Source organism: Selaginella moellendorffii, unplaced genomic scaffold, assembly GCF_000143415.4.
Source record: "Selaginella moellendorffii unplaced genomic scaffold, v1.0 SELMOscaffold_19, whole genome shotgun sequence".
Taxonomy (NCBI): domain Eukaryota; kingdom Viridiplantae; phylum Streptophyta; class Lycopodiopsida; order Selaginellales; family Selaginellaceae; genus Selaginella; species Selaginella moellendorffii.
The window spans coordinates 239,283-248,517 of NW_003314280.1; the positions used below are offsets into that span (position 1 = coordinate 239,283).

General features: G+C 48.7%; 3 protein-coding genes and 2 non-coding genes across 7 annotated transcripts in view; 2 read left to right on the forward strand and 3 right to left on the reverse strand.

The window, feature by feature from the left end:
• Window positions 1-1,680: 1,680 nt before the first annotated feature.
• Window positions 1,681-4,052, reverse strand: LOC112347144. The gene is made up of 4 exons (XM_024677540.1): window positions 3,924-4,052; window positions 3,302-3,875; window positions 3,095-3,171; window positions 1,681-3,057 (listed from the first exon to the last, which is right to left on the reverse strand). Coding segments are annotated over exons 2-4 (447 nt in total). The 5' UTR covers window positions 3,671-3,875; window positions 3,924-4,052; the 3' UTR covers window positions 1,681-3,056.
• Window positions 2,599-2,672, forward strand: TRNAR-UCG. The gene has a single exon. It is a non-coding gene; the product is annotated as a tRNA-Arg (tRNA).
• An 818-nt stretch (window positions 4,053-4,870) lies between the features above and the next one.
• TRNAR-UCG lies at window positions 4,871-4,944 on the reverse strand. Its single transcript has one exon. It is a non-coding gene; the product is annotated as a tRNA-Arg (tRNA).
• A 451-nt stretch (window positions 4,945-5,395) lies between these two features.
• Window positions 5,396-6,768, forward strand: LOC9650414 (ATP-dependent Clp protease proteolytic subunit-related protein 2, chloroplastic). 3 transcript variants are annotated; one of them, XM_002972181.2, is made up of 7 exons: window positions 5,396-5,463; window positions 5,512-5,725; window positions 5,802-5,939; window positions 5,995-6,111; window positions 6,164-6,232; window positions 6,294-6,389; window positions 6,460-6,768. In XM_002972181.2, the coding sequence occupies exons 1-7, from the start codon at window positions 5,414-5,416 to the stop codon at window positions 6,598-6,600; spliced, it is 825 nt and encodes a 274-aa protein (XP_002972227.2). In that variant the 5' UTR covers window positions 5,396-5,413; the 3' UTR covers window positions 6,601-6,768. The 3 variants fall into 3 exon arrangements, with proteins under 3 accessions (XP_002972227.2, XP_024533299.1, XP_024533300.1); XM_024677531.1 differs by having other exon boundaries at window positions 5,518-5,725; XM_024677532.1 differs by having other exon boundaries at window positions 5,521-5,725.
• Window positions 6,769-7,829: 1,061 nt separating this feature from the next.
• The window catches only part of LOC9650415 (pentatricopeptide repeat-containing protein At4g13650), a 2,639-nt gene continuing 1,233 nt past the window's right edge, over window positions 7,830-9,235 (reverse strand). The window contains exon 2 of the mRNA XM_024677425.1: window positions 7,830-9,206. Coding sequence (XP_024533193.1) covers window positions 7,830-9,206 — 1,377 coding nt within the window. The remainder of the gene's footprint in view (window positions 9,207-9,235) is intronic.

The following is a 9,235-nucleotide window of genomic DNA, read 5'->3' on the forward strand; positions in this document are numbered from 1 at the left end:
AATCCAGGGTTCGAATCCTGGCATTGGCACGAAGAACCCTAAAATCCGACAGGGCGCGAAGGGGCATTTCGATCTCTCTCCCTCCAGATCGCGGCCACAGCATCGATTCCTCTGAGCAGCTCCCTCGTCGACGATCTCCTGCGGCAGCGGACGATCGACGCAGCCGCGTGCGTGGAGCTGCTACGTTCTTGCGGTGAGTCCAGAGATGTCTCTCATCGCCGCTCGTGGCCACTGGTGCCACAGTTTCCTGAGCGATCAGATGTATGTCTGCTGTGGAAGCCTGGTCGATGCAAGAGATTTGCTGCCGGGGCTGGCCTCTCATGGACCCGGATGATCAAGGTCTTGTCCATCGATGGCAAGCGCTGCCGAGGCATTCCAGGTCTTCCAGCAGATGCTGCCCGCGGGCGTTCGTCCGGAGCATTCGTCACGGTTGTTAGCACTTGTTTTTCCTTGGAGGAGCGCTTCATGGTTGGATTGGAATCTGGGCTCATATTTGCCAATGCGGTGATCAATTTCCTCGCCAAGCGTGGGGATCGAGAATCTGCCAACAAGGCTTTCGAGAGATCGAGCCAGCGGGATGTGGCATCTTGGACGACAGTCATGGCAGCAAATACCCAGCATGGGCATCACAGGCAAGCTCTGGGGTTTTTTCAAGCGATGCTTGGAACAGCGCCGAGCAGCTTTGCGGCGCTTAACATCTGTGCTGGATTATCGTCGCCCAAGAATGGGGCGATGGTTGTCTCGCTCGTGGAGGAGTGTGGATTACGGACGTCTCGATCGGCACGAAATCATTCTCAGCGCAGTCCTCACGGCGTGCAACACTCGGAACAATTTGGAGGCTTACGGACGGAAGTTCCACTCGTGGATCGACGAAGCGGGCTGGGAAACTAATGCTCTCGTAGCAAACGCTCTCGTCACCATGTACGCAGCATGCGGTGCCACGGAGAGCGCTGAGGAGTTGTTGTCGAGGATGGACGTTGTCTCGTGGACCGCGGTTTTAGCCGGCTACTCTCAACTTGGTCGCTCCAAGGATTCGATCAGGCTCTTCAAATCGATGCTGCTGCACGGAGTGATCCGGATCGAGTGGCTTTTCTAACGCTTGCGCGTCTGGGAGCGATGCCCTAGAAGGAAAGCTCGTCCACTCGCAGATCTTGGAGAGTGGACTCCAGGCGGACGTGACTGTCTCAAACTCGCTGCTCAACATGTACTGCAAGTGCGGCACGAAGCTGGAGGAAGCTCACGCTCACACAGCTTTGCTTGCCTCGAGCTCGGCATGGGACGTTCTCTCCTGGACGACGATTGTAGCGACGCGCGCCTCGAGCGGCAGTCCGGCAAGAGCAATGGAACTCTTCCGCGCGATGCAGCTACATGGCGTGATCCCTGACTCGATCACGTTCATCAACACCCTCCGGCTTGCAGCAACGCTGGCCTGGTGGAGCAAGCCGGGGATGTCTCTGCTGGGAGCGTGTAGTTTGTATTGCGACCATTTGCGCACGACTCTTCCCGACGCTCTTGCGCGAAGTCCCCGGCAATGCCGGCAGCTAACATCATTGCCTTGTCCAATGCCTCTGTGCCTACACAGTGATCAATCGACGATTGATCGAATCCAAGTTTTTGACACACTCCATTAGAGATGGAAGGGAATAGAAACATACGTTCTTCTATGGGTTCCTTCCCCGCCGCGAGGTGTGGGTCTAAACTCCTTTTGAGCTTGTGAAGGGGATGGAATCTCCTGGTTGCAAGGTGGAGGCGGCAGTTTTCTTCTTCCAGCACTGTCCAATTCCAGCATTGCGATGTGATATCATTCCAATCATGAAACATTTTTAGTGTTTCACATGTGAGGTGACTAATTAAGTCAACAAAGTTGTTGACTTTAGTTTTATTCAACGCGCCAACTTTGACTTGATTTGGACTTCCAATCTTTAATTCACTCGCGATGCCAATCAGAGACCTGTACAGGATGAAGTTTGTGGATGCTCAACGAGTGACTTGATTTGGACTTCCAATCTTTAATTCACTCACCATTTAAAAAAAGACGAGATGCCAATCAGGGACCTGTACAGGATGAAGTTTGTGGATGCGCTTAGCAGAATCGCGACAATCGGTGATTCGCCTCGTCTCGATCATGTTGTACATGGCGATTGTGGTGACCGTTGTCAGGGATTACGGCCTCGCCCAGGAGGAGGTCGTTCCGGTCGAAATTCTCGGTAAGTCTGGGCAAAGAAAATTTCCATCAGGACATTTTCTCGATATGAATCATACATCCTACCTGAAGAAGGAACCTGGATTTGAATTTCAGGGTGGGAGCATCAAATTCTGCAGTCCGTTGGGAGAAAACTGATGAACAATTCTTCCTGGTACCTTGTTCTTCATGACAAGGAGCTCCATGTATGCCACCGACCAAAAGAAACCCGAGTATGGAAGACACAAAAAAAATTCTTGCGAGTGCCATCTCTTGCTAACAAATTTGAGACACTTTTCATGGCAGACCCTTCAACTTATAGCTTTCACAAAGTCCAAGTCAAGTATCTCGTCTCGTTTGTCAAGTTAGCATATAAAGACCAAAAACTCGTATTAAGCGCAAGCTCTCAGTGTCAAGGCCGCGTAGCGTAGTGGATCAGTGCGTCAGACTTCGAATCTGAAGGCTGTGGGTTCGAATTCCACCCTGGTCGTGTTTTGTCAGTAGCTCAAATAGTCAGTCGAACAAGTTGCTAATAATTGAGTACTCCCAGCGAGACAATATCGCTGATACTATATTTTCACCATGATGAGAGGAAGACCGTAGCGGGCGATACGATGGCGACAAGCGAAACCGGAAGCGCTTGAGAATGGTGGCCAAGGCGATCTTGGCTTCGATGAGTGCAAAGGCTTGGCCAACACACACGCGGGGGCCAAGCGAAAAGGCCAGGAACGCGTTCGAGTGCTTGCACGGTCCATCCTTGAAGCTCTCCGGATTGAAGTCGTGGGTGTCGTGATGACTGGAATGGAGACCGCAGTTCCCTTTGGGACGAGGATGCGAAGATGAACACCACCACCGGTGGAGAGTTTCGTGGAGATCTATACAAGAAACTTCAAAGCAACGCAAAAACCTTACCAGCTTAAGCTTGCTGATTGAATTGGCTTCTGGAATGGCACCGTTGCAGACTTCCTGAGCCTCGACGCAAGCGCGCTCTGCCATTCCAAAGCCAAGAGCACAGCATGGACCAGTCTCCAGATGAGGAGACTACGTCGTCTTGTGGCCAGCAAAGAAAGTCTTGCACTCCTCCATCACGGGGAGAGAACGAAGAAAGAAAAACTTTACCGTATTCCTTGGACCACTGGTGGCATCACATGCTCCACAATGTCGTGATTCAAGCCTGCCATGTCCCGCTCCTTGGCACTGTCTCTCATCTTCATCACCTTGCCGAAAGTCCTTGACGGCCCCTGGATCCTGGCTTCGAATCCTTGCGTCGAGCGATCTTGGCTCCAGCCAAAACCTGGTTATGATCGATCGCCATAGCTTCACAACCACTGCTAGCAGCACCAGCAGCGTGCCCGTCCATATCGTGGAATGCCTGCCGGCCCATTGGATCGCACAATATATTGTACAAGAACTTTCATTGAAACCCCCAAAGTTTTTTTCTAGAAAATCAGAACGATTCCTCAGCACCCATTGTTCCAAGGCGGCCATGGTGTGTTTTAGCTCGCCCCTCAAAGCAATAATCCCATGGAATGTAATACAGCAACAATTCGTTATCAGGGATTTCTGCCTCGGGGAGGAGGAGAGCGTTTTGGTCGAAATTCTCGGTATGCTGGTGGGGGCATTTCTCGTTGTGAATCATATCCTACCTGAAGAAGGAACCTTGACTTGAATTTCATGGTTGGAGCATCAAATTCTGCAGTCCATTATTTAGAGAAAACTGATGAAAAATTCTTCCTCGTACCTTGTTCTTCATGAAAAGGAGCTCCATGTATACCACCGATCAAAAGAAATCCGAGTATGCAGGACACAAAAAAAATTCTTACGGGTGTCATCTCTTGCTACTTCGAACATTTGAGACCTCCATTCAAGTTTTTCAAAGCAGACTCAGAAGGTCCAAGTCAAGTATCTCGTCTCAGTCAAGCTGACAAATAAAGACCAAAAGTTTGAAACCACGGGCGGGCTTTTGGTTTATCTATGGGCACTGTTTGCTTGCGATCATCAAGATTTATATTGTCAATCCTCGAGATTCTGGATATTAAAAAAGAGAGTTTTGAGTTTAAGGTTTACTCTGAAAAGGCTCCTTAATTCCACACCTTTTACCGTGGTTATATAAGCTTGCCACAGCTGCGAGTCATATTGTGGGTATGGAGCAAGAGAATTGGAAGGTTTTGCCAACACCGGAGCAAATTATGGAGAGGCGGCGCCTTTGGATACAGCGAAACCGAGCTGACTATTTGGAAGAGATTGGCGGGGAAACAGAGAAAGACGATGTGAAGCTGGAGAAACATTCTCCCGGGGCTTCAAACTCCTCTAAGAGAGTTGACGAGGAAAAAGAAGATGCTTGTCTAGAAGGCCACAACAGTAGTAATAGACTTCTTTGGTGGTTTTGTGATTCTTTGTTTTATCCTGTATAGTTTTTATTTGTTTTCTTGGAAACAAATGTTGAAAGGAATATTTAGTTTTCTTACTCCCAGAGATAATTCCAACTTGTAAAAGGTGCTTAGGAACAGACATGTTTCATATCTAATGACCTCATGGCCCAATGGACAAGGCGCTGGTCTATGGAATCTCTGGCGCTGGTCTATGGAACCAGAGATTAATGGACAATCTTAATGAACAATCTTTGATCATGCATTTGTGGAGACCACGGTGGGATTTGACGCGGCCTTGACACTGAGAGCACAACCACGACCACGGTGGGATTCGAACCCACAGCCTTCAGATCCGAAGTCTAACATGCTAATCCACTGCGCTACGCGGCCTTGACACTGAGAGCTTGTGCTTATGTGATCATACCAGACGACCAAGATATTGTCAACTTCTCGAGCTTTAGATGACTTTAAAAGGAGTAGCAAAAAGGCAAGGAAAACCAAGCAATGGCATTGACGAGCGCAGTATTCCTTTTAGTTTTGATCAGTGGTCCACATTATACTTGTGCTTCTTTCCATTCACAACGTATTGAAATTATTTGATCTTTCTTACCTTCTTCTTCCTCAAAACTGCGATGGAATGTCCTCGCCCTCTCAATCCAGGTTATGTCTATCAAATTTCCATAGAGAATGGCAAGAATTTCCTGTTAGTTCCTATCTCATCTTCCGGACCACTGCCCGGCTATCAGACCCCAGCCATCAACTCGCCCTCCGCGCGCGGTCAATCCATAGTAAAACTCTTTCTTGTGTATTAGCAAAATGCAATTTGAAACTAAAATTCTACCTTAGGGTTTTTGCGGCAATGGCAGTGATGAATGCCGCGGCGTCGTCTCCGTGCTGCTTCAATCCCAGGTGAGAGCTGGATTAGGAATGTGAGTGAATTCGCATCGGCTGTGGCAGGAGCAGCAGCTGCGAGAAATCGGCAGCGCTATTTTCCAGCCAGTGGCGCCAGGACGAATCTGGGTTCTGCGTCTCCAGGAGTGCGAATGCGAGGCCGGGCCGAGCAGGGATTTGCCGTGCGCAAGTAACGATGATGCCAATCGGCACTCCCAAAGTGCCTTACAGAACTCCCGGCGAGGGAACTTGGCAGTTCGTGGATATTTGGAATGTGCTGGTATGCTACTTCGTCTCGTTTTCTTCTTCTTTTGCTGCTCTAGACTTTGTGCCACTCCGTGACTTCTTTGCTCCAGTATCGAGAGAGAATCATTTTTATCGGGCAACACATTGACGAGGAGTTTGGCAATCAAGTGCTCGCGACTATGCTCTACTTGGACAGCGTTGATTCCAGCAAAGATCTCCATTTCTACATGAGTTGTCCTGGTGGAGACGTAAGCTTCTCGCTTTTCATGAACCTTTCATCTTTTCACTAGTTTCATTTGCCAGTTAACTCCTTCCATGGCCATATACGACACAATGGGAAGCGTGAAAAGCCGGATGGGAACGATGGCACTCGGCTATGCGTATAACATCGCTGGATTCTTACTTGCGGCTGGAGAAAAGGTTGAGTCTCTTCTGATTTCTTTCAACGCCATAAATTCCGTGCCTTGACCAGGGACTGCGAACCTCCATGCCTCTGACAAGAATTGCTATGCAACCGCCTCAAGGAGCTGCTCGCGGAAAAGTGAGAGCCTTTGCATTGATCATCCAATTGTCGTTTTAGATCTGAGCGTTGTTTTTTGCAGGCAGCCGACATTCAAAACGAGGCTAAGGAACTATCTCGAGTTCGAGATTATCTCTTCAAGCAACTAGCTGTGAAAACTGGGCAGCCAGAAGAAAAGGTAATCTGAGAAGCATGGCATTTACGCAGCCACGCATTTGTCTGATGCTGGCATCTCAATGCTGTTGCAGATTCACAAAGACTTTAGCAGGATAAAAAGGTTTTCTGCGCAAGAGGCTCTAGACTATGGCCTGATTGACAAAATCATAAGGCCTCCCACGGTCAAACCAGATGCAAGCTCCAAGGCCGAGGCCGGTCGTGGCATCGGCTGAAAGCTTGATGAATATCTTTTGCATTTCATGTTGCATACGTGGCAGCTGGCTCAATTGACGTAATTGTGCTCGTGTTCCTTAGGTTTAATCACTCTCCACGAGCAAAGTCAACAAGTCCGCGTTTAAAATCATACGTGGAAAATGCGAGGAGTGGACTTTCGCTCTGTATAGACGGCAGAAACTCTGGTTCCATGACATCATATTGACTTGCATGCTCTGAATAAAATGTGGAGAGCACAAGGCGCAATTCACCCAGCAAATGGCATTCATAAGAATGATAATGGTTTACCTTTTGATCGGATTTTTCTTCATCTATGACGCTTCTCAAGGTTCGCTAGGTGATTTCTTTGTTAGTCCTGTGAAATCAAGTGAAATGGCAGCTGCTCCTGACACTTCGGTGATGAGACGCAAGAAGGAACCACAGTTTCGACCACCCTGGCGCGTCACTAGCCCACCGCACGGGATCAATCCATAGTAGCACGAGAATGAAATGTATACCGTCGCTAAACGCCATCCCATATGAGTGTGGACTCTTTGATCTCGTTTTATTTGAAGGTGCAATTTTCATAGCTGAAAATATGCTCTGCAAACTGAAGTCTTAGCTTTGATTTTGGAGTGAAACAATTTGTGATAGATTTGAAAATGTTAGAAACAGTTTTAGAAGACCTGATCATTCAATATTTCTTGAACATTAGACTCCAGACTCATGACCTCTGCTCCTGGGCTCTTGGACTATATGTAAGTTATACTTCTCCCTGCTGGTTCTTTAGTACGTTTTAAACTTGCAGATGCCGAGATTGTAGAGCCCATGTTAGACTAAACTATTAATTTCACTGTACTCCCAGCTTTGGCCGGCGAGTTAGACTTTCTTGAAGGTTTGACTTGCAATGTTCCAACTAGGTTGGAGCATACAAAAAGCACGAGGGGAGCAAACCACAGAAGAAATGAAATTAGCCAGAGAGATTTTGGTGTTTCTTGTAATGGGATTGATTATATTTGTTAGTGGTGAAAAATTTGTTAAAATCCTTTTGTAACAAAAAAAAACCTATATCTGCTTGAAGATAATTTAAAACTAAAAACCTGACGATGATTTTGAACTGCGAATCAGACAATTCTAATCGCATATTTCTTGTGCTTTCCAGGAAATTAGTCCATCACGAATTTCGATCCCCCACGATCCATATTATATTAAACAAATTGTTGAACATTTTGCATAAATTTTGATATGGTTACGCTGATCTTGTGGCCGCGTCGCAAGGCTTCCATACAGTGTACGTATTCGAGAGCTGCACGTAACTTGCAGCATTTTCTGGTTCTAGCTCGATCAACCTCTGTGCTGCATGTTTTGCAACTTTGACATTGCCATGAACTCTGGAAGAACCAAGAAGAGAACTCCATAGCACCGAGTCTGGCTGCACGGTCATCTTCTTGACGAGGGCCTCCGCTTCGTTCAGCCAACCCGATCGTCCCAAGAGATCAATAAGGCAGCCATAGTGCTCAATACCAGCGGCCAGGCCAAGCTCCTGAGTCATGGCTATGAAGAAGTAGCAAGCGTCCTCTACAATGCCCGCATGGCTACATGCCGAGAGCACATTTATGAAAGTCACTTCATCCGGCTTGACGCCTTCCTGTTGCATCCTCTCGAAGATCTTCCGGGCATGCTCCATCTCCCCGTGCTGAGCGTATCCAGTTATTACGGCCGTCCAGGAGTTCACCATGGTCTTGTCGTCCATGGCTTCGAAGATCCGCCGTGCAAGCTTGAGGCTCCCACACTTGCCATAGAAGTTAATGAGAGAGCTCTGGACGAGGGGGATCGAGGAGCAGCCAGTTTCGGCGATGGTGGCGTGAATTGCCTTTCCAACAGGCAGAGTTGCAAGGCTCGAGCAGGAAGTGAGAGCCGCGACGAAGGTGGTGGGGCTTGGCTTCATGCCTTCGAGGAGGATCCGGTGGTAGAGCTCGAGAGATTTTCTCCACAGACCGAGCTGGGAGTATGCTGACACCATTACCGTGCCGGCTATCACGTCCCAGCAGTAGTCCAGCTCCTCGAATGTCTTCTCTACGTCTTGCAAGCTCCCGGACTTCCCAAACAGGTTGAGCAACGCGTTCTTCACGGCAAAGTCCGGCTCGTGGCCACTTTGAGCCACCAAGCAGCGAACCAGCGCTACTTCCTCGGGTGGCAGAGCTTGCGAATTTGCGCAGGCGTTGAGAACCGTGACGAACGTGACTTTGTTCGGTTTGGTGCCATCCAGCAACATCTGCTTGAATAGATGCAATGCTGCTCTCGAGTCTCCAGCGTCGGAGTATCCTCCGATGATAGCAGTCCAGAGAACGACGCCCCTCCTCGAGTGCTTGGCAAAGATCCTGTGAGCTTCTTCCAGCCCTCCACACTTGCAGTACATATCAACGAGAGCGCTGACGACGACATCAGTGGATTCGTAACCGGTTCCAACGAGGTTGGCATGAATCATCCGGCCTCGCTCCAAGAAACTCTCGCTGCAAGCGTTGAGAACCGTGGTAAAGGTGACGTTCGTGGGACGAAAGCCTTCCAGCTGCATCCGGGTGGTACAACTCAAAGGCAAGGTCGCAGTAGCCATTGACAGAGTACGCTGCGATCAAGCTGTTCCAGGATACAACA

What these genes read in the sequence shown, in the direction of transcription:
- LOC112347144 (XM_024677540.1), bottom strand. Translation starts at nt 3,670, where the DNA reads ATGGCCGCCTTGGAACAATGGGTGCTGAGGAATCGTTCTGATTTTCTA. An exon ending in CCAGTGGTCCAAGGAATACG is followed by an intron (nt 3,172 to 3,301) that starts GTAAAGTTTTTC and finishes TTGGAATGGCAG; the next exon opens with AGCGCGCTTGCGTCGAGGCT.
- LOC9650414 (XM_002972181.2), top strand. Translation starts at nt 5,414, where the DNA reads ATGGCAGTGATGAATGCCGCGGCGTCGTCTCCGTGCTGCTTCAATCCC. An exon ending in TGAGTTGTCCTGGTGGAGAC is followed by an intron (nt 5,940 to 5,994) that starts GTAAGCTTCTCG and finishes TTCATTTGCCAG; the next exon opens with TTAACTCCTTCCATGGCCAT. An exon ending in TACTTGCGGCTGGAGAAAAG is followed by an intron (nt 6,112 to 6,163) that starts GTTGAGTCTCTT and finishes TGCCTTGACCAG; the next exon opens with GGACTGCGAACCTCCATGCC.